Here is a 23,879-nt window from a genome sequence, read left to right on the forward strand (position 1 = left end):
CGGCCTTTTCTCTTGAATAAACAAAAAATTCTGAAGGGTTAGTTGGGTGAAATGAATCAGCTTGGCATAAAGCCCCACTCAACTCACATCTATCGATGTATATTAATACTACGTGGGCGCTTGACCGTTGAATAAATGGTATCCCCACGTATGGGCCACTAGTCGATCGTGTTGATCGAGTACTTTCTACCTCCCCCACCTTCCTTCCCTCTTCTCACCTCCTCACCAGAAACCTGTTATCGACGATAGGAGCATGGTAGTCGAATTCATGTGTTTTGGTTCTCTATTAACGGAAAATGAATGCCTCTCTTTGATTTTGGGAAGGATAGTTGGCATTGATGAGGGTGAATCCGGGTCTATCTTCGCATTCGGCAAACTCAGAAAAAAGCCGTGAGTTCTCTGTTGAAGCCTTTTAACTTTGCCGATGAGAGAATTCTGAATGATCATTGGGGAGAGGCCAAAATTAGGCTATTGGCGAATGTGGGTTTTCGGAGGCTTGATTTACATGTTTAGGAGCGGATATTGGACTCCTGCAGAAAGGTTCTTAGTGACTCAGGTTTCCAGTTTCGGGATAACTGGGCTTCTGTTATCACAAGTAATGGTTTGGGCTTTCCACCTTCTTGCAGTTTCATGCGACTCCTGAAGGTTCTTAGTCACTCAGGCTTCCAGTTTCTGGATAACTAGGTTTCTATCATCACAAGTAACGATTTGGGCTTTCGATCTTGCAATTTCATGCAATTGAAACTTCACTCTTTTATCAAATTTTGCACCATTAGTCCTCTGGGCCTTCTTTCTTTTCATCTTGCAGCCTAGGTAAGACCAGTTACAATTTACACAAGCAACGTTGTACTTGGTATTTTAATCTGTGTGCCAGAATTTCTTGGTTTGAACATGGGAGGTTATTAGCTTGGGTGCCTGTAAACAGGCTTGTGTTCGATTGAGATACTGGGAATTGATGGAGGTTGTGAATTACTGATTACAACTTTTAAGACTTCCTGTAGTCTCAACTCAAATCATGTATCTATTGCTTTGTTCTCTTGCCCTTCTTACTTTCTTAATTCTATTTCTTACATCTAAAAGCCACATATTTCATCGAAGTTCAACAAGCAGTCTTCTTCCACCAGGTCCCACTGGGTTACCCCTCATCGGAAACTTGCACCAACTGGGTAAGTCACCTCTTCATTGCACCCTTCATCAACTCTCCAGAAGATATGGTCCCCTCATGTATTTGCAGCTAGGTTGTGTACCAGCAGTGGTGGTTTCTTCAGCAGGAATGGCCAAAGAGATCTTCAAAACTCATGATCTTGAATCCTCCGGTAGGCCGCTCCCCGTTACTATACAAAAGGAAACTTACAATAGATTAGACCTGGTTTTCTCATCCTATGGTGAATACTGGAGAGAGGTAAGGAAGACTTGCATTATTATTCTCTTCTGCACCAAGAGTGTATAATCCTTTCGGTTCAGAAGGGAGGATGAGATTTCCATATTGATTCAGTCCATCTCCAAATCTGCTGCTGCTTCAAATCCAATTAATCTGAGTGAAATGATATTTTCTACTGCAAACAGCATAATTTGTAGGATGGCATTCAGCAAGAGTTTCCATCATGGAGCAAGTGAAACAAGTAGTTTTTATGAAATGCTCGATGAGTGCCATGCTTTAATTCGTAGTTTGCCTTTGCTAACTATTTTCCATATGTGGGTTGGGTGCTGGACTCTCTCACTGGATTAAATACAAGGCTTGAGAGGAACTTCCAACAATTTGAATCATTCTACAGACAAGCCATTGAAGAGCACCTTGATGCTAAGAGGCAAAAGCCTGAGAAAGAAGATATCATTGATACTTTGCTTCGAATGCAAAAGGATAAATCAAGTACATTTGACTTAACTCTAGATCATATCAAGGCAATTGTCACGGTACTTTTTTCATAACCTTCAGTTTATTTTGGACTACTTTTGTTCCATTATTAGAGTGATTAATTAATTATCATCGTGTGTGAGAAATTGGATCCGGTGCTCACAAAATTGTGTTCACACCATTTTCGTAGCTCTTTAACAGCCATGCATTGGGAACATCTCCCATGAATTAAAACCCAAAAGTATGGAGATATTCCTAATACACGACAGAAAAGTGCTGTGAGAACGGTGTGAGCACAATTCCATTCTTCTATCATCTTCCCATGTGGCAAAAGAAAACCCTTCGTTTATTGAATTATTGATGTTTCATAACTACTATTAATTATAAGGTAAAAGCCCAATGAGCAGTGTGCTATATATCTTTTATGAACTAGGACAATTAAGTATTAATTCATTGCAGGATATTTTGATTGCTGGAGTGGACACAACGACAGCAACCTTGGTCTGGGCTCTTACTCTACTAGCCAAAAATCCAAAAGTGATGAAGAAAGCACGGAACGAAGTTAGAAGCTTGACAGGGAAAAAAGGGAAGATAACAGAGGATGATCTTCACCAACTTCATTACCTCAAGTGTATCATAAAGGAGACGCTAAGATTACAGCCTCCAGCTCCATTATTGGTTCCGCGAGAAACCATGAAACACTGCATAATTGATGGCTACCACATTTATCCCAAGACCCAGCTCTCGGTGAATGCATGGACTATTGGAAGGGATCCCTGAATATTGGGAGAAGCCAGAAGAATTCATACCAGAAAGGTTCACCGATAGCTCCATCGATTTCAAAGGACAAGACTTCGAGTTTATACCATTTGGGTCTGGTCGAAGAGTTTGTCCAGGCATACAGCTTGGAATGGTGATTGTGGAGCTTACAATTGCAAATCTTCTCTGTTCATTGAACTGGGAACTGCCTAAGGGGATCAAGGAGTAAGATATTGACATGGAGGGGTCACTTGGTATTACAATGCACAAGAAAAATGCTCTTCAACTTGTGGCTACTAACTATAATTATCATCACCAGTGGTCATTCTTTATTTGTCGTTCTTGTTGCTGCTGCTGCTACTGTTTTTGTTTGTGTTTAATATTCTACTGCTTCTAATATTAATGGGTAGCCTTGATGCCTTTAGTAGCTCCAGCAAGACTAAAGCCTTAATTTACATGAAGTTGGGCCCTGATTACAGGCACATATATGGAGCATCCAATCCTATACTCTAACTAGTGACTCTCCTTTTCTTATTTATTTGATACAATGAAACCATTGGAGTACTTGATAAAGAAGTCCAAGGGAAATATGTTATTCTTGTGAACTTTTCAAGTTTCATTCATTTGACTGCACAATCTCTGAAAAGCAACCAATCCTTTGTTCTAACATACAGGAACTAATGCTCTGTTTGGTTTATAAAAAAAAAAGAGTAAAACAGAAAGCTGAGGGAAAGGTTGTGAGGAATATGACCACTAAGTGCCCGTTTGGGAGAGCCTTCAAGTAGTGGCTTCAAGTTTTATGACTTATGATGCGGGTTCCACTTTGACAGAGATGAGAAGTAGAAGGGGAAAAAGAGTGTGGGTTAGAAGAAAGGGTGTCTTTTTTTTTTTTTTGTTTGTTTGGAATAGTTGCTGTCAGATAGGACACTTTTTTGAGCAACAGTAACGTTTTCTCTTCAAGAAACGTTTTCAGCACCGGAATAGTTACTGTCTAATTATTAATACTTTAAAATTTTAAATAAAATTAAAGCAACTTAAATATCATGTGTTTTCTTAGTTCAAAAAAAGTATATTGTGAGTTTTCTATCTCAAAAAAAGGGGAAGGTCCCACTTTTGGGTTGCTTTTTCCTTAACAGCAGGAGTGTCACAGGTCTGAAGTGGCAACTCTAGCCCGACCATATTCCTTCAAACCATGAATGTTTGGTTTAAAGGAAAAGAAAAATAAGAAAATCTATACAAAATTTGTAGAGATTTACCTACCTTTCCCTTCAAACCAAACATAACCTTACTATATTAGATGCTCACCCCTAATGAAATTCGATAGATCACTCTTTCGCCCATATGGAAACAAGTGCAAAAACCAGTGACAAAGGTTTAATTAATTAGTACTTTAGTTTTTTTAATAAACATAATTGTAAGGTTGTAATTTGGTCAGATTCAGATTCGATCCAGCCCCATCCAAATCTGAACCAATTATCCGAACTTTAAGATTTGATAAACCTAATTTGGATTGGTTTTGAATTTTCAATTAAATTCTGCTATACTATCTTTAAAATAAAAAGAAGTTTTAAAAGTTTTAATTATTTTTTTAATTTATATAAAATATTAAATTTATTAATTAAAAACTTTTTCCTAATTATATTACGTTTATAAGACCGGATCTTAATCACGTCGGATGGGTCAAATCTGCATCCAATCTAATGCAAGTTTTGATATCGAAGTAATATAAAATAATTGGATGTCGAATCAAATTGCATGATATCGGATGTCTCCGAAGAGACAAATTGCATGATATGAGAATCATCATTTTAACTATTGTTAAATATAGGAGCGCATTCTTCTGCAGAATAAGTTCAGGTTTACTTTTCAGGCTTTACATTGTTTCTTTAGTTTATTTGCATTGCAAATCAAGTACACTAGTAAAGCTTAAAGCAAAGTAAAATCCAAGGGTACGTTTGGTTTAGACTTGCAATCGGAATCATAAATCCCTTGCAATTGCAAGCACATGGTGGTTTTCAGAGCTTGGAGGTTGCCAGCTTAATGAGATCCTTCCTCAGAATCTTGCCGGACGGGTTCTTGGGGATGGCATCCACAAACGCCACTTTCCGGATTTTCTTGTATGGAGCCACCTGCATATATCAATCAACCTCTTCATTTAAATATCACATCATCTACAAAATATTATGTGGCTCCATATAGTAGAAATGCTTTATTAAATTTTATGGGTTCTATTATGATATAGAAAAGATATATGATATTTGAAAAACATCTGATTAATCAATTGGAATCATAAATGTAATAGCCAATCAAATGTTATTTATCAAAATTTATGAGTGGATTTTAATTGATTAAAACTATTCTATACCATGTCCTTTCCACATCATAGATTTTTTTTTAACTTTTACACACATATATATATATATATATTAAATAGTCAAATTTCACTGACCCATCAGGCCCTAGTTAGATTTTTAGATGATAAGAGAGGCCAAAACCTAATAGATTGGAAAGGGGAGGGAAAAAATATGAATGGGCATAAGGGGAGCCAAACATTGGAGTTGGAATTGGGGGTTAAGTGGTTCTTTAATATAGTATTAGAGATTTTAATTAAATTTCAAACATAAGGTATGGGCTATGCTTATCCACTCTTCATGGGACATTATCTTTAAGGGGGCATGTTAGAAAATAAAAAGTAAATGTCAATTAGGTTGAATATTTTCCTTAAGAAATAAAGAAAAACTTGCCTGTCTCGCTACGAAGTCCATGACCATGGTATCGGATAGATTACTTCCAGCTTTTCTTACAACATATGCCATGGGGTAATGCCCAACCTCCTTATCTGGAAATCTGTAAGACAAGAAAATTGCAATATATATATAAGATAGAGGCTCTCCTTTATTTTGTAATGTAAGAAAATGAAAATTTAATGGAGGTCGATCAGAAGATGTAGGTACGGTATAACCGCGGAATCAGCGACTTCAGGGTGAGAAAGCAGCAATGCCTCTAGTTCTGCTGGAGGGACCTCCCAATATGCCACATCAACTTATTGAATTCAAGTTGATAAAATCTCTCATACATATAACTTAGTAGGGCTGTCGATGGACCTGATATTGTTCCAACCATGGTTTTTAAAACTGACCTGTAAATCGAACAGGTCAGGGGTTTGGTTATCAGGTCGAATGGTCCGGATCATTCTGACAAAAAAAAAGAAAAAATTTTGAAAAAGTTAAAAAAAATAAAAAAACGGTCAGAGCCGCTTGAATGGGTCGAACAGTTAACTGTCTGATTCAACAATTCGCTAACCAATATCAACGGTTTTAAGAGAAAATCCGATTTTTGGGGAAAATGGACCGGTTCTCGGTTTTTCCGGTCCGGTCCGGTTTTGAAAATCATGGTTCCAACTTGATCTGGCCCAACATGAGTCTATTATAGATGGATCAGGTCTAATCCAATTCGATAAATATTTTGAATTAAACTGATTCAATTCAATGTTTTATTCGACTGCCCCACCTTCCCAAATTGATTTTAATTCAAATTACATCCAACCCAAAAGACATCTATCAATACCCCTACTCTTAACTTCTGTTAATATGAATATTGGTTAAATCTGACCTGGTTCAATTTAAACTCATTATGAATGAATCAAGTCCAATCCAATCCAATAAATACTTTGGACCGTTAAATCTGGATTTATCCAATTCAGTGTTATTAGACCATTCAATTTATTCAAATTGATTTTAATTTGGATGAATCCAATCCAAACCCCAATGACTCACAGAAAGAAAATTAATAGGATGTCAATATATATACCTGATAACCCTTGTATTTAATAAGCTCCTTGAGCCTATCTACCACGAACAAGTATCCATCATTGTCAAAATAGCAGAGATCTCCAGTTCTTAACCATCCTTCAGAATCTAGAGTTGATTTAGTTGCTTCTGGATTACAAAAATAGTCTGCAAATAAAAACAACAATTTTCCAACACCCTGCCAGTACAAATAGACTGGAGATTTAACCCTTCCAAAGTCCAAACCCCGATGATCTGCCTTTCTCTAAACTGAACCAGGACCAGTACTAAACTTGCTATATCTGGCCTTCAGTTGAGGCTGCAACTTGGGTAGAGTTAACCTAAATCCAGTCGAAAAATGTAGGGCCGGATTGGGATGAAGTTTGTGTCAGGATTAGGGTTGAAAAGCACTAATTTTTAACTTAATAATCATATTTTTTGCACATAATAATAATAATAATAAATTAATATGAATCCTTGTAACTTAAGAAATAAGTGCATTTAGTAAAAAGGAAGTAATAAAGTTGGGCCAACCCGAGATTAACCCAAGCCCAACTTGAACCCAACCTGATCCTAAATTTCTAACCCAACCAAAGTTTTAGGGTTGAATTAGTGTTAGGATTGGGGGTTCAACAAACTTAGGTTGGGTTTGGATTGACGTAATCCAATCAAACCATACCTTTAATGATTTAATAAATGGAAAATCTCTTAAATTATACTTAAGTTTTAGGAAATTGAATAACTCTATTTCCTATTGTTTAGATATTGTCTTAAAGTATCTCTCAAATTTTTTGACAATTGATTAAATCCTCCTTTGTCATTACAATCCATTAGTGTTCATCACAATCCATTCACATATAACACCACATGACCTATTAAATTTTTTAAAATCTAATATTACTCTTTTGTAGTCAATTTTGCCCTCCATTATTCTTCAAATTTTCAAAATAAAATTCAACATCCACTTTGCGGACAAGAACATAAACTTCAACCTTTATTAGTTTGAAGGTCAAGAACATAAATGTAGGGGTGGCAATTGGGCAGGTTTGGGTGGATTGGGTTTGGGTTGAGCTTCAATCCAACCCACCGGACCTGACAACCCATTAATGACCCATTTATGAAAAATTAAATGGGTTAGGTTCAATCCAAACCCATCATAACCTAACCCAATCCAACCTGCTCAGCCGATTAATTTTTCACAAACATAAATTCTAGAAAAAAATAACTATAAAACAAATACAAAGTGTATAATTAAAGATAGAAAATGCAGAAAATAACATAAATTAAAAAAAAAATAAGAATTGCAAAATAATTATGGAAAACACAGAAAATGAAAAAAGAATATAAGCTATAATAACAAAAAAATACGTGGATACAGAAAGTACAGAATATCATAAAAATGAAGAGAAACTAATAAAAATTACAGAAAACAAAGAAAACCCATAAATGACAAAAAAAAAGCAGAAAATGGAGAATGAAATAAAAATTTATAGAAAAATATAAAAATAAAAATCATAACAGAAATTACACAAAAATACAGAAATTTCATTCTATGGGACTTAAACATATTTGTCTACATTTGTAATGTGGGCGGCACGGCACAGATTGAAGGTGGGTAGGACACCATCCGTGTTGTGCTGCCAGACCTCAAGACTTGGCGGAACATGCTTGGGCAGCCTGGTCCCCTTCCCAGGTCAGGCCCAACATAGCCTGTGGCCCGGTTCTCTGCCTTGCCAGGCCTGAGGAACCAAGCTAATTTTTCTCTTTTCCAACTTTTCTAAACTAAGAAAAGTTGTGAAAATTTTATTTTATTTCAAATTTAATGTGTAAAAAAAGATAAAAAAAAATACATTGAAAAAAATAATACAATAGAGTTGAATTAATAAAATGATAAAATTGAAGATAAAAATTATATTGGAATTAGATTAATAAAATATATTACAATAATTTCAGATCTGGGCCGTGTTGGATTGGCTTGCGTGCCATGTCGTGTCATACTTATGAACTATGCCAGGCTTGGGAGACCAGTCCCCTCTGCAACCTAGGCCCAGCTCAACCTGGATCCTCGTTGTTGTGCATAGCAACTGTGCTGTACCAAGCATGGCCCCTCTCATGCTGGGTTGTGTTGGCCAGCCACCGCCCAACCCACCTTACACCTCTATGTAGATTTGTTCATGGGCTGGGTAGCAAGAAAAGTTGGCCTGGCTAAATTCATTCTAATTAAATCCGGCTTGGGCAAAGTTTTAAGCCCGCGGGCTTAGACTCAGGATTTAAACATTAGGCCCAACTGTTTTTTTGGCTAGGTTCTTTCCCAAATAAGCCCGATCCAATAATATTATATATAATAAAATTAATAGCAGAAAAGGTGTTATATATATTACAATATATAGAATATTATAAAACATTTGTCTAGATTGGGAGCTTCGGGCTTTATGTAAGGCTGGGCTCGGGCTGGGAGCTAGTCATTTTCTGCTTATAAAGAGGAAAATCCCCAAGGGAGCTTCAGGCTTAATTGATGGATGCTCGTTGGATACCCATTACCAAACTCGCCAACCCATTAAAATACCTTTTATGGTAAAATACAAAAACCTCCCGTGAGGTTTCTAACAATCATAAAAATCTCCCCTAAAGTTTCATTTTAACAAGAACCTCCCCTGTAGTTTTGAAAAAATTCTACAGTTACCTTCTTTCCATCATTGTCGCAGAAAGAAAAAGTTTCATTTTAACAAGAACCTCCCCTGTAGTTTTGAAAAAATTCTGCAGTTACCTCCTTTCCATCATTGTCGCAGAAAGAAAACGTTGGTTTTATGCTTTTTTTTTTTTTTAAATAAACCATTTTTACCATTATATCTGTCAATTCAAATGGAGATTTACTAAAATACTCAAAAAAAAAAAAAACTTTTAACTTTCAACAAAAGAATCCCTAGGTCAATATACGGAGACAAATTTAGCAATTTGATTACATTGAAAGATTTCCTATCAAGTAGTAAGGACAATATTATAATTTCAAAGTCATTATTATGGAGACAATAATGCGTTTTTCTTGACAATGAATTGAGACAATGATTCAAGGGAGGTAATTATAGGATTTTTCAAAATTACATGGAAGGTTTTTTGTTAAAATGAATTTCAGGAATGTTTTTATGATTATTAAAAACCTTGGGGAAGGTTTTTATATTTTACTGTTCTTTTTTATTGGGTCGACCCACCTGCTAACGACCTATTCAAATGTTGCAGGTTTTTTCATATTTTATTTAATTTAGAATGATGGATATAATAGTCTTTTTCATCTTCCCGTTAATAGACATTAATGAAGGGAGGTTTTAGTCAATTGACAAAAAACTTGGGGATATTTAAGGCAATTTCTAAATAAAGGGATAAATAAGTCAATTTCTAAAAAGTTAAGAGTACTTTAAGATATTTTCCATTATTAAAATAAAGAAATAAGGGTCTATTAAAATTGAAATCAAAATTAAAAATTGGAATCAGATCTATTCCCATAATTTGTTAAGATCATATAGAAATCAGAATTGCAATTGGAATAAGATTTCATTCCCAAAAGAAAGAAAGCGAATAGCCATTGCCTCAAATGGGGAATGCCGTTCCAACGTAAATGAGAATGGGATTCTAATTCTATTCAATCAAATAGTTCGAATTAGAATGACCCATTCCGGTTCCAAACCTTTATTCCTGTAAATCCAACGTGACCTAAATAAATAAATTTTTATGAATGACTGTTCAGGCCACCCCTCTCATAGTTGTTAGAAAGACGGGAGCATTGTCTATAGCCTCATTAGACAAAAGAAATCCATATCGCGATGTTCTCTATTATTGGTTTTAGTGTTGCATCCTACCATTGAGAGCATATCCCAGTTCAACAGATGGTAAGGGGTCAGTAAATACAGGGACCCACTTGACTGTCAACTCGAGATTTGATTAACGCTGACCTGACGCTGAGCCAATATAATAATGGAGTTTTTTGTGCCTGCCTTCACACGCTCACTCAACTACCGTGTTCACTCACTGTGCTCATCGAGTCAGCGTGGAGCCCGGTTTTTCGGGTGGGGACATTTTCGGATACGTGTCGGACTCTGTATCGGTATTAAACACATAATTAGGGTGTAAAAATTCATTGCGGATTTCGGTTTACCTTTCATGATGGTGGGACCACGAAGCCAAAGCTCACCCCTCCGATTCACTGCCAACGCCTCTCCTGTCTCCGGATCAACGATCTTGGCTTCCATATTGGGCGACAACAATCCCACTGTACCGTATCGCCTGATCTCCTCCACCGAATCTGTAAATGCTCCACCTCCCGACTCCGTCAGTGCGTACCCTTGCAGTAACTTCACCGTCGGGTACTTCTCCAAGAACCCCTCGATCACTTCCATGCTCAGTGAGGCTCCACCTGATAATACCGTCTGCGGCGACCCTAAATCGTATTTTGCCTTTATCATGTCAGCGTTGTTGATCATCGCCACCAGAATCGGCGGCACGAGAGGCAAGTATGTCACTCGGTACGTGGGGATCGCCGAAAGCATCTGGTGCATGTCGAACTTGGGGAGCACCACCACCGTCGATCCGCAAGCTATCGTCCCTAGCGCAAACGTGGCCAGCCCATAGATATGGAACATGGGAACTGTACAGATGAACGTCTGTTCTCCCTCTTCCAAAGGGCGACGAGCCACAATCGACTGAACCATTGCAATCAGGTTCCGGTGCGACGATACCACACCCTTGCTAGCACCGGTAGTCCCAGACGAGTACAATAGAGTCGCCGTGTCGTATTGGCTGACTCGTTCCTTGATTCTGCTCCCGCTCGGTTCCTTCTTCATCATGTCCTCCAACGAAGAAATAATGTTGACTCCGTTTCCGCTTGAGTTGTCACCTTCTCCGATAAGCACGATAGGGAGATCCGTGCCGGAGAGTTTCGAGAGGAGAGGCCGGGTCGTGAAGGCGAGAACCGGCTTGGAATCGGCCATTTGTTTACGAATTTCTTGGGTGGTGTTGAGTGGGTTGAGGGTAGTAACGATGGCGCCGAGGGACATGACAGAGAGACAGATTACGGGGAAGAAGATGGAGTTAGGAGAAAGGAGAAGAACGACATTGCCTTTGCGGATCCCCAGCTCGGAAAGGCAGGTGGCAACCGAGTGGACGGATCGCCAGAAATCCGGGAAGGTGAGGTGCCGTCCGGTGGATGCGTCGATAAAGGCGATCTTTCCATGATGGGGTAGGGAAGAGATGAAGGTGGTGACGTCGAGGGATTCGTCAGAGGGGAGAGGTAAAGGTTTCCGCTTGCTGTAGAAGATAGAATTCCGGTTGCTGAATCCGCTCCTCGGGTCGACCGAGACGTTGTCGTGCGCCATTTTTTGCGGGATTTCTGCTTCTGCTTTTTCTTTCATCTGTTAGTAACTTAATATTGAGTACTACCAGTACTACCGTACTAGATGATTAAATCTAATGGTTTTGATAGGTGAATTATACGATAAATTTCACCGAAAAATTAGTTTTTCGAATTTATGGAAAGTTATAAGATTTATTTTTATTATATTAATAGAAACTGATTTGTACTCTGGTAAATATTAGAGAAGAGTATAGATACAATGTATGTACACGTTTGTGTGCAGTATAACGAGGCATGTTAACACTCGCAAAAGGCAACTTTGATTTTTGTGCCATGTTAACCGTTGATAAAGTTATTGACTGTTAATTATTTTTTTATTTTTTAAAAAGCAACCGGATAACACTGACGCGTTTCAAAGCTTTTCCTCGAACGGATACCCTATTTTTCGATTGATTAACACTGATTAATCAATGAACAGGTTGTGGAATTGCGGAATGATGAATTTGTCGGTTGACCATCAGACCATGGATGTACCATACAAGGATACTTGTCGTGGCTTACGTAAAGATAACATGAAGGTTATTTCTACTTCCAGCACGTCCCGACCGATGGCATGTTCGTTTTTTCCTCGTGTTTGGATAAGGCTGACTAAGTGGGGTCTCAGATCTCACACTAAATGCAATGCAGTTTCTTCTCTTTTTTTGGGGTTATGGCTGATAGTGATAAAGAGATTTGGGCCCTGTTATCAATAAAAATAAAATTTTTAATATAATTTTTAAAATATATTAATTTTTAAATAATATATTAAAAAATATATTGTTTATCTCCTTCCTCCTCCAAACTAGAATTATAAAGATTTCTTGAATAAAAAAAATGCACAATTAATTACTCATAATAAAAAATGAAACATTCTGTTTATCCTCCTTTGTTGAGCTCTCCATTGTCTTGCCTCCAGCCATGGAATTCGTACTTATTTGGCTTCCAGAGCCAGAAGCTACCTTGACGAAAGTTTTCATCTGTCCACCGTCGCTTCTTCTGCCATATCTCATGGGAAGCTTCAGCTTTCTGCACACTTGGTCTATAAATAAAGCAACTCCGCAGTTACACACTTGCGCAATCTTCTTCTGTCATGGATCGATCGTAGAGTTTCATATGCATTATATTCCCATTCTACATTTCTCAGTATGGAGATATTGAATTCGAGTTGTTTTCCGTCTTTGCAACTTTCTCTGTCATAAATCTTCTGTCTGCCCAAGATAGGTTGGGCCTGATCAATGAACTCAAATCCAGGAAAACAATTGCAAGCAAATTCTAGATCGTTCAGGACACAATACCCATTTAGACCGCACATGCCTGTAGGACAGCGAGAATTCTGTAAGCACTTCTGTGTCGACCACTTGCTACTCTGATTCAAAACATACAATCGGAGGATCCCGTCGACATCTATAGTCCATCGGCAGGAGACTATTCCAATGTTGTAACACTGAAACCCACCGCTGTACAGAGTCGTTATATTGGCACCGGTGGTGATAATTTGCAAGTAGAGGCTACCATCATCGGTAAAATTCAACGTCGTCACGTTGTAAAACCTTCCTTTAGGATACTGCGCGCAGCATGTATTGGAAGCATAATATGAAGTCGGCGTTCTTTCATCTCCAGCAGGATACTGCACAAGGTTTCCGTCTGACTGCATTCTGATGTAAAACCCTCCTGTCGAGTGGTTGGTCATAGAGATGCTAGAAAATAGTTTTTCCACCATAAGTGACCTGGTAAGAGGGTGTTTGTTGGGAAATCAAAACTTTGCCACAGAACATTTGGGGGAAAATAATAAAGAAAGAGCAAATGGAACTTATTGGTAATTGTTTTCCTTTCTCGAAATTGCAGTGATTTGAAGTTGTTGCAGGGACTCGAAACTGGAAATTGCAGGAAGATGAAGGGTTGAGTTGTGCCACTTGGTCATTCTCCTTAAAACTGTATTTGCCCCCTATGGTGCAGTCAAGTGATCACAAACCGGTCGTCAAGATAAAACAGCCCACAAACCACTGGTAGGCATGAAATCGCTTACCAGACCTCCGCGAACCACTGAAAATTGATGCTCAGATTTCTTAGAGAAAAGAAAATCGAAAATGTTGTGTCTTCTAGACTGGGTCGGCCAGCACTCCTTTTATAGAGTGCTCTCAGACCCGAATGGACATAGATGTGTCCTTTCGGATAGGAGCCTCTCTAGAACAGTGCACCTGTTCGAAGAGGCACAAGGAGGAAGAAGAAACATGAAAAAAAAAAAGAAAAACAATTTATTTAAAAATTAAATTTGAATTTGAAGAGACGTTTTAAAATTTAAAATGTGTAATTCGAATAAAACAAATGATTCAATGCATCGTGCATACACGTACACGCACACCCGCGCCCACACCCCAACTCGGCCTGGCTCAGCTCAGCTCCGTGCACACGTGTAAGAAATTCCCCCAACCCCCCTCACATGCATGGAATATCTATAGTCCTCTCCTCCTATGGGTTCTTACCCATTGAGGGAGCAAAACTACAAATATACTCTACTCCCATTTCTTTCCCAAGCAATGTGGGACAAGGAGCCATTCAAGGGAGGAAAGGACAAAACTAAAAGAGGGAAGAGAGAGATTCTTGTAAATTCGAATCTCCCTCCAACAATCCCCCCACAAGATTCAAAATTACAAGAAAATCGAACAATCTGAGCATCGCAGTGAGAAAAGTATTCATGGTGATGTCTTTTGGACTTCAATCAACACTTAGGTATGATAGGTTATGTTATAGAGTATGGGTGGAGTCAGACTCCTTCAACCTTTCATCCTTATCATAACTAGCTAACTGACCAACCAACTCAACTCACCAATTCTTTAGCAATTCTTTTGTTTTAGAAAATTTCGGCAGTGTTCCCCTCTTGGAATTATGAGTGTTTTCGATCAACCCTAAATCTCTCTTAGAAGCGGCCATACTTCATACTGACTTAGGTCAGTTATTGGTATGCATTGCTCACACTATTCTTAACTGATTAAGAGCCTCATGCTCAACCTCCTCAATCTATAGTGAGCACTATCTTACCTCGGCATCTGAAATGGGACACAAATGATAGTGCTTTCCCAACTCACCTAGCGACTCATTTTTACCCATTCAACCTAATTCCAAGGATCTCCTTTCACATAGGTTGAGTGTCCACCACTAATGACATCATAACAGGCTTCAGCCCCATTCCTACCGATGCCTCATAAACCACCTTAGAAGTTTGTGGTTTGATTAATGAATTTGCAAAGTTCTTTTCAGACCTTACAAAATCCAGAGTGATCGTACATTCGCTGAGGTATTGTTTACCATGTTATGTCTTAAGCGGATGTGCCTTCTTTTACCGTTGTATGTCTGATTCTTGGCCCTGGCTATTGTTGCTTGGCTATCACAATAGAGAGATATGGACAGAATCTGTTGCGGCCAAAGTGGTATGTTTGCTAGCAAGTTCCTTAGCCACTTTGCCTCGAACCCTGCCAATTCTAGTGCAATGAACACGGCCTCATGATTGCTTTACTGATTTCCATGATACTACTCTTCCACCTAGAATAAACACATATCCGTTGGTGGAAGTACTATCCTTTAAATCTGAAATCCAATTCGCATCAATAAAGCCTTCTAAAATAGGAGGAAAACCTGAGTAATGTAATCCAAGTTTATAGTTCATTTTAAATATTTTAGTAATCTTACTAAAGCTCTCCAATGTTCATTTCCGGGATTATGAGTATATTGACTTAATTTTCCCACAGCTATAGCTATGTCTGGTCTTGTACGGTTCATTAAGCAGGATACAGATCTAATTATACTTGCATACTCCTTTGTGAAACAAGTTCTCCTACATGTTTCTTTAAGTGAATCCTATAGTCAAGAGGCATTTTAACCGGTTTACAGTCATAATGTTCAAATTTCCTAAGAATACTTTCTAGATAATGTGATTGGAAGAAAATAAAATTTCCTTGTTATTTATGGATTTTAATCCCCAAGATTACATCAGCCTCACCCAAGTCCTTGGTATCAAATTTGGACATTAGAAAGTGTTTTGCTTCTTTTACTACCTTTACACTAGTTCCCATTATTAACATATCATCAACATATAGATAGATCATGACTCCTGTATTATTTTCAAATTTGCTATAAATACATCTATCAAAATCATTTATGTTATATCCATTAGTTACTAACACATTATCAAAATTTTCATGCCATTGTTTGTGAGATTATTTTAAGTCATACAAAGACTTAATTAGTTTACATATTTATTTTCTTGTCTTGGCACTATGAAGCCTTCAAGTTGTCTTATGTAAATTTCTTCTTTTAATTCCCCATTTAAGAAAGTTGTTTTCACATCCATTTGATGAATTATCAGTTTGTAAATGGATGCTATAGCAAATAAAACCCTAATTATTGTTAATCGTGCAATCGGGAAGTAGGTGTCAAAGAAGTTTATACCTTTCTTTTGTTTGAACCCCTTAACAACTAACCTAGCATTGAATTTATCTATTGTGCCATCTGGTTTTAGTTTTTTTTTTTTAAATCCACTTACAATCTAGTATCTTAGTTCCATGTGGGAGATCTACAAGTTCCCATGTGTGATTAGTGACTAAGGAGTCTATTTCACATTTTATGGCTTCTTTCCAAAATACTGCATCAAGTGAAGTTATAGCTTCCTAATAGGTTACTAGGTCCTTGTCCACTAGAAATGTGAACATTCCATCACCCAAGTTTGTTTCTCTTATTTGTCTTTTACTTTTCCTTAAGTTTGGGTCTTGCCTAAGTGAACTACTAGTTTCTTGAGCATTCACTAGTTCTTAGTTTCTAATTTGTTTTGGGAAGGTCCTATTTAATGTTCCTTTCCTCCAAGGGAAGATATGCTCAAAGAACTCTACATCTTGGGACTATTATTGTGTTACTTTCGACAACATTTTCAATTGTTTTAATTACAAGGAATCGATAAGCCGCACTGTTTTGTGCATAACCTATGGACATACAATCACAAATTGTTTGTCCCAATTTATTTCTTTCAGGTTCAGGTATTCCAACCTTTGCTAGGCAGCCCCTAACCCTTAGATAGTTCAAACTAGGTTTTCTATTATGCCAAAGTTCAAAGGGAATCTGCCTTTTCTTCTTAGGTGGTATTCTATTATATAAGTGACAAGCCGTTAGGATTGCTTTCCCCCCACAAATTCAGATGTGCATTTGAATTAATTAGCATTGCATTTATCATTTCTTTTAGTGTTCTATTAAGTCTTTCTGTAACTCCACTAGATTCAGGTTGATAGGGAGCTATAGTTTCATGTATGATTCCATTTTCTTTAAAGAATTTCTAATGGTTTGTCCATCATACTCGGTTCCTCTATCTGTTCTAAGTCTTTTTATTTTCTTTCTTAATTGATTTTCTAATTCAGTTTTGTAGTTTATAAAAGCTTGATCAACCTCATCTTTTGATCTAAGTAGAACTACTTTTGCATATCTAGAGAAGTCATCTGTAAATGTTATATAGTATCTTTTTCCTCCTCTAGCTTCATGACATTTAAGGTCTCCTAGATCACTATGTATAAGTTGTAAGAATTCAGTTTCTCTTTGTACACTTTTATGAGGTTTCTTAGTAAATTTTGCTTCTACACATACTTGGCATTTTTCATTTATAAAATTAATAGGAACATTCAAAACACCTAATTTACATAAGCGTTTTAAATAAGGAGCACTACGATGTCCTAGTCTAGCATGCCAAATATCAAAAGATTCAATAATATAAGCAGAAGAATAAGCAGCTTTATTCATAATAATATCAGGGATGTTCAGTACAAATAATCCACCAGTATTGTACCATTTTCCAATAAATACATTATTTTTAATCAGTACGGCATTGTCTGCTTCAAATGTGAGTTTTAGTCCTACCTTGTTGAGGAGTTCTCCTGATACCAAGTTCTGTTGGATCTCCGACACGCAATATATCATTCATTAGTAGGATTTTTCCTAAAGCCAATTTCAGGAGCACCTTTCCTTTGCCTATGACCTTCGAAGTTTGTGAGTTTCCCATGAAGACTTGCTCTCCTTCAAATAGAGTTGTATACTCATAGAAGGAATTGTGGTCTCCACAGATGTGCTTGGTAGCACCAGTATCCGGTACCCACTCCTTTGGCTTATCAATTAAGTTTGCCTCAGTTACCACTGCTGCAATAACATCCTTAATCAAATTGACATTCGGTTTTCCAGAGTCATTCTTCCTGTACCAATAGTCTTTCTTGTAATGTTTGAGTTTGGTTTAGTTAAAGCAAAAGCTACCCCTAATTGTTCTAAGGCAAACAACAGGCATTGTCTCCAACGCTTGTAGTTGGTTCCATTGAAGGGTTCAATTTTAGAGAAATCAGGAACTGTTGACAGTATTTGGTTCCTCATGAAGGGGTTAGCAGAGATAGGTTCCATAAATACGGTTTTAAGAATGTTGGAAAATAGTAAAGAGAGAGCAAATGGAGCTTATCGGTAATATTTTTCCTTTGCCAAAGTTGCAATGATTTGAAGTTGTTGTAGGAACTCAAAACTGGAAATTGCAGGAAGATGGAGGGCTGAGTTGTACCACTTGGTCACTCTCCTTAAAATTGTATTTCCCCCTATGGTGCAGTCGGGTGATCACAAACCAGTCGCCAAGATAAAACAACCCACAGGCCACTAGTAGGCGTGCACTTGCTTACTAGACCTCCACGAACCACTAAAGATTGATGCTCAGACTTCTTAGAAAAAAGAAAGTAAAAAATGTTGTGTCTTCTAGACTAAGTCGGCCAACACTCCTTTTATAGAGTGCTCTCAGACCTGAATGGACACATATGTGTCTTTTCAAATAGGATCCTCTTCAGAACAATGCACCTTTCGAAGAGACACAAGGATGAAGAAGAGACACGAAAAAAAGGAAAATAATTTATTTAAAAATTAAATTTGAATTTGAAGAGACACGTTTTAAAATTGAAAAGGTGTAATTCGGATAAAACAAATGATTCAGTGCATGCCCATGCCCTACCTCAGCCCGACTTGGCGCGCACATGTGAAAAGCTCCCCCAACCCCCCCCCCCCAATCCTTTCCTCCTATGGATCCCTACCCATAGAGGGAGCAAAACTTCAAATATACTCTACTCCCACTTCTTTCTCAAGCAATGTAGGACAAGGAGTCGTTCAAGGGAGGAAAGGACAAAACTAAAAGAGGGAGGGGAGAGATTCTTGTAAATTTTGAATCTCTCTCCAACAACATTTCCATGAGAATTGAAGATAATGAAATTTCCTATGTCGAGCATAGATGCCCATGAAGCGGACTGAGCGGCTTCATCAATGGATTTGGGTTGGGGTGCTTTGGTTTGTAGGATCAGTTTTTCGTCACTGGTCAAGACCAACCTAGCATTCCGTTGCAGTGGTGGGTCATCTCGGTTTGCTATCCAAACCACTATCTTTTAGGGTCTCCGGCGAACCAAATGCCAATGGCTAGGAAGAATTGGTGGTGGGGGAGAGAGAAAGGAACCTAAGCTGATTTTGGATGATGTTTGTTGAGTAGCTATTTGTTAGAGACCCTACAAAAACAGATGGTTTCAAGAAGATGAATGGTGTTTTTTTTTTCTTCTTTTATATATTTTTAAAAAAAATTAACCTATTTTAGAAATTATATTAAAAGATTTATTATTAGTGATATAAGGGCCCAAAAGTTGCCCTTATTAGCTATAATTCCTTTCCTTTTGCTAAAATAATGCAGCTATCTTGTGCATTGGAGAAAATGCTAAAACTAGCCCCAAGAACTGTCTATTAGGAATAAGAAAGCTGTTAGTCAAATTTGTGCAATGTATGGGTTTTATTTAAGAAAAATGTTAGATTAGTACCTGTAATTTGGGCTTAGTATCATTTTGATCTTCAAACTTTAAAATGTTATAATTCAATGCCCAAACTTTTAAAATGTGCTAATTTAATAAATACCGTTAACCAGCCATTACGTGGCATTTTAAAAATACAAATGCACTTCATATGTCATCTAATTTTCTTTATCAATCATCCAAATGTCTTTCTCCAAATATAAGTCTTAACCGTCGTCTCCAAGGGGTGCATGACTTGTCTCAACCCCGGAAGCATTAGATTGGCTGTGGAGGTGCCACTCCTTAGTCTCAGCTTGGAAGGAGTACAAATGCAAATATGTAGAGTGCAAAGCCTTATATTTTGTATTGTTTTGTATGTATTTGCAATGTACATATTTGCATTTGTACTCTTTCCAAACTGAGCCATAAGGTTTTGCACTCTACATAATTTTTCATTTGTACTCCTTCCAAACTCAGCCTTAATGTCAATCTTCTGATAGATGCAAAGCCCCATTATTGCTCTATTTTAGGATTTGCAAACCCTTGGAATCACAGTGAGTGTCAAGAACCAACATGCAATACACCTAACAATCTGACCACCACGAGTGCTCTAACAATGTTCTCTGTCATCGATTTTACATCATCATAAACAGTGTCATCTGGTGTGCACCAAAGCCAGGAGCCATCAGCACCATTACCCTTGCCTTTCAGGATATCTAAAATGGTGGTGGTTTCAAAATCATTTTCTTCCAATCGAGCAGGGGAAATTGACTCAAGCCTGAAAATACAAGAGGCCGCATCACTGGATCCACTACACGGATCTGTTGCAGAACTGCATTTTTTAGAAAGTTTCCATGCGATCGGATTGCCTGAATTGCACCTTGCATCATATATAATAGGGGATAAACAGGTGGAATCACATTCCTCTATAACCACACAACTCAGTAACCCTAAAGAATGGGTGAAAGAACCGGATGACACCAATAATAAACACCCTTATCGATCATTTCCAATCAAGATTAGAAGATTTGATATTTATAAAAGTTTTAAGTTGCACATGATGTCACATGATACACGTAATTGACGGATGGTTAATGGTAAGTATTAAATTGGCATATTTTGAAAGTTTGGATACTGAATTGTCGCATTTTAAAGTTCGGGGGACCAAAGTGGTACTATGCCCAAAGTACAAGGTACTAATTGAGAATTTTTCATTTTATTTATAAGCAAAAAAAAATCCAGTTTAAGTGTTAGCTTTTGGGATATCTCTAGTTAATCTGGTCACAACCTATGTTATGTTTTAGTGAGAATGGCCAATTTATTATGCTCTAGATAGATTTTGTATTATTTTTTGTATCTTAATGTTAAGTTTATATTAATTTTTAGGGAAATTCTAGTACCTTGTACTTTAGGTGTACTCTCAATTTAGTACATGACTTCAAAATGTGTCACTACAGTACTTGAGGTTTCAAAAGCTATCAATTTCGTCCATGTCATTAACAGTTCATTAGTTATTTGTATCACATGATAACATGTGCGACTTAAAACTTTTGAAAATGTCAAAATTACAACTTGAAAGAAAACATTGTTCATTGTACATTGAGATTGAACTAGAATAGGCAATGTATCAAATTGAACTGAATGCAAATTCAGATTTGGAGCTTCAAATCCACTACATGCAGTTGAATGTCCCTCTTTTTTAAGATTTTTTTTGCAATTGAAGTACCTCCTCTTCCATACTCTTTGCCCTCGTCTCTACTACCTATAGATCCCCAACTCACTAAATATGAGTCTAGAAGAGCCAAACGAACAGACATTAAGGGCCCATTTTTTTACTCTGAAATCTAACATTTGAAAGTATAATAATTATATTGGTATTGGTGAATTTTTCTTTCCTCTAAACTCTAAATGCAAAGAATGTTGTTCTGAATTCTGAATTCTAAAAACTATCAAATATCCATTTTGACCCCATATATGAGAGTTTTTGTTTATCTTTTTGGGGGTATCATTGGAAAACAAAAGGTTATATGATTGCACTTTAAGAGATAAGAGAAAAGACGAAACAAACAATCAATTTTCTCTTAAAGTTAAAAGATTCCTCTTAAGAGATAAGAATTAAGAGGAAACAAGCAAGCCCTAAGTTTTTGGTATCATATTAAGTTCCTTTCCTAATTCATTCTCCCTTTTTGAGCTAAAACCAGAAACATTTCTAAGCTATTAGTTAATAACTTACAAGCATCAAAGTAAAATTAAAAAGAGAAAATCAATTATTCTTGTTTCTTTGACACATGAAAGGGATTTTACCCATGGTTTTTAAAAATGAACTAGAAACGGAACCGATTAGGGGACCGGTTTCCGGTTAAACGGTTCAACCATCCGGGTCGAACGGTTCAACCTGTGATGTCATAAATAAATTAAAAATAAAAAATATTTATAAATTATAAAAATTAACATAATATTAAATAAAAAACAAAAAAAAATACAGAAAATAAAACTATCTAAATAAAATAATGCAGTATAAAATACATAAAAAATACAAAAAAATCTAAAAATTACACAAAAAACACAAAAAAAGTAGAAAAAAACATAAAAATAAAACAAAAAATTGCAAAAAATATAGAAAAAACACTCTAGAATGTTAAGTCCTAAAATGCAAAAATCCATGACCTTTAATCAAGATTTACAGAGATAGACTCCCCTGGCACCAAAATAAAAGGGGAGAAATATGAGCATTCACTCTAAAATGTTAGATTGCTTTGCAACCAAGATTGATCTGTAAAAGACTTCAATACACATTAATTTTACCTAATTGATCAAAAAATTACACTAATTTTTACCTGGAAGTGTTGCAAACTCGCCTGCCATAAAGCCTAGAAGTGTTGCAAATTGCAAAAAACGTTAGCTGTCACCGGTTGCCGTTAATCGCGATCGGTCGATGTGTGTCGCCATCGAACGTTGGAGGTGCTGGCCGCCGCAGGTGGTCAGTTGAGTGTGAGGGATGGCCGCCATCGCCAGTCGCAGTCGGTCGATGTGTATCATTGTCGAACGCCAGAGGTGCGGGCCTTCGTAGGTGGTCGGTTGGGTGTGAGGGATGGCCGCCGCTGCAAACTCGCCTCCCACAAAGCCTGAAACTGATGCAAATTGCAAAAAACGCTGACTACCGCTGCAAACTCGCTGTCATCAATCGCTGTTAATCACCGTCGGTCGGTGTGTATTGCCGTCGAATGCCAGAGGTGCTGGCCGCTGCAGGTGGTCTGTTGGGTGTGAGGGAGGAGGGGAGAACGAAAATGGGGTTCTAACCCTACATTTGATTAATTGAGTTGGGATGGGAATATTAAAGGAATTTTATTTTTTGTTTTTTTGTTTTATTTAAATCATTGAAAATAAAAAAAAGAATCTGCAAACCGCTACCCGTGTCAAACGGTTTAGCAGTCCGACCGCCCGAGTTAGCGGTTTTTTTACTTTTTTAACATTTTTTTAAGATTTCTGGTTTTTAGTGCAATCGGACCTGGGGGCTTGACTGATTACCGGTTTTTCCGGTTCGACCATCCGATCTGGTCTAGTTTTGAAAACCATACCACAAGGTATTTCAAACTTGATATGAGCCATATGTTCATTTTTGTTTTACTTGAGTGCAAGGTTTTTTTACATTAAACGAGAGAAACATCGTGAGCAAATTTTCCTTGTACAAAAAAAAAAATGGAAGGAGACCATGCAAGATAAAGTAAAAGCTTTCAAACTTTTACTTGGATGAGTTTTGTTTAAGTTGGTTTATGTTGGATTGGTAGATAAAGAAAATTAGATGACACTTGAAGGGCATTTTTATTCTTTCACATGCCATTTAATGTCAGTTGATATTTTGGACTAAACTGGCAAATTTTGGGAGTTTAAGTACTACAATGGCAAATTTTGAAATTCATCTACTAACCTAAGACTACCCCTAAAGTACAGGGTACTAATTTGAAATTTTCCTTATTTTTTATTGATTTGTTATTACTTTTGTATTATTTTTAAGTAAAATTATAAAAAACCTCATCTTATTACAATTTTATAAACCATCATTGTCTTTTGGCCCCAACAAAGGCCTCCCCAATGGTTTTGAGAAAAAAAGTGAATGACACCAGTTTTCCCTTAGCTTTTTAGTATTAAAGACATAAGTATTACTAAAAAGTATCATTTATCATTATTAAGGCATTATCATACACAATTTAAAATATCACTTTACCCTCAATTAAATTATTTTTTCCAAACAACTTTTAAAGAGTAAT

At 37.1% G+C, this 23,879-nt stretch overlaps 2 protein-coding genes across 2 annotated transcripts; one reads left to right on the forward strand and one right to left on the reverse strand.

Annotated features, from left to right (window-relative positions):
• The first annotated feature begins 1,273 nt into the window (after positions 1 to 1,273).
• LOC148852122 (2-methylbutanal oxime monooxygenase-like) lies at positions 1,274 to 2,635 on the forward strand. Its single transcript, XM_088945735.1, has 3 exons — positions 1,274 to 1,402; positions 1,669 to 1,914; positions 2,315 to 2,635. Exons 1-3 carry the CDS (start codon positions 1,274 to 1,276, stop codon positions 2,633 to 2,635), a joined length of 696 nt encoding a protein of 231 aa, XP_088801861.1.
• Positions 2,636 to 4,614: 1,979 nt separating this feature from the next.
• LOC148852123 (putative CoA ligase CCL5) lies at positions 4,615 to 12,029 on the reverse strand. Its single transcript, XM_088943325.1, has 5 exons — positions 10,553 to 12,029; positions 6,425 to 6,570; positions 5,569 to 5,636; positions 5,359 to 5,461; positions 4,615 to 4,743 (listed from the first exon to the last, which is right to left on the reverse strand). The coding sequence occupies exons 1-5, from the start codon at positions 11,802 to 11,804 to the stop codon at positions 4,630 to 4,632; spliced, it is 1,683 nt and encodes a 560-aa protein (XP_088799451.1). The 5' UTR covers positions 11,805 to 12,029; the 3' UTR covers positions 4,615 to 4,629.
• Positions 12,030 to 23,879: the final 11,850 nt, after the last annotated feature.

The sequence above is a fragment of the Nelumbo lutea genome, chromosome 5, assembly GCF_056320005.1.
Source record: "Nelumbo lutea isolate HS-2025 chromosome 5, American lotus-T2T, whole genome shotgun sequence".
Lineage (NCBI taxonomy): Eukaryota > Viridiplantae > Streptophyta > Magnoliopsida > Proteales > Nelumbonaceae > Nelumbo > Nelumbo lutea.

Excerpts from the sequence above, each read along its gene's own strand:
- LOC148852122 (XM_088945735.1), top strand. The coding sequence starts at position 1,274 with ATGGCCAAAGAGATCTTCAAAACTCATGATCTTGAATCCTCCGGTAGG. Across the intron at positions 1,403-1,668 it reads ATGGTGAATACTGGAGAGAG|TTTGCCTTTGCTAACTATTT; the intron begins GTAAGGAAGACT and ends TTTAATTCGTAG. Across the intron at positions 1,915-2,314 it reads ATATCAAGGCAATTGTCACG|GATATTTTGATTGCTGGAGT; the intron begins GTACTTTTTTCA and ends AATTCATTGCAG.
- LOC148852123 (XM_088943325.1), bottom strand. The coding sequence starts at position 11,804 with ATGAAAGAAAAAGCAGAAGCAGAAATCCCGCAAAAAATGGCGCACGAC. Across the intron at positions 5,637-6,424 it reads TTAAATACAAGGGTTATCAG|GTCCCTCCAGCAGAACTAGA; the intron begins GTATATATATTG and ends GCATATTGGGAG. Across the intron at positions 4,744-5,358 it reads TGGACTTCGTAGCGAGACAG|GTGGCTCCATACAAGAAAAT; the intron begins GCAAGTTTTTCT and ends TGATATATGCAG.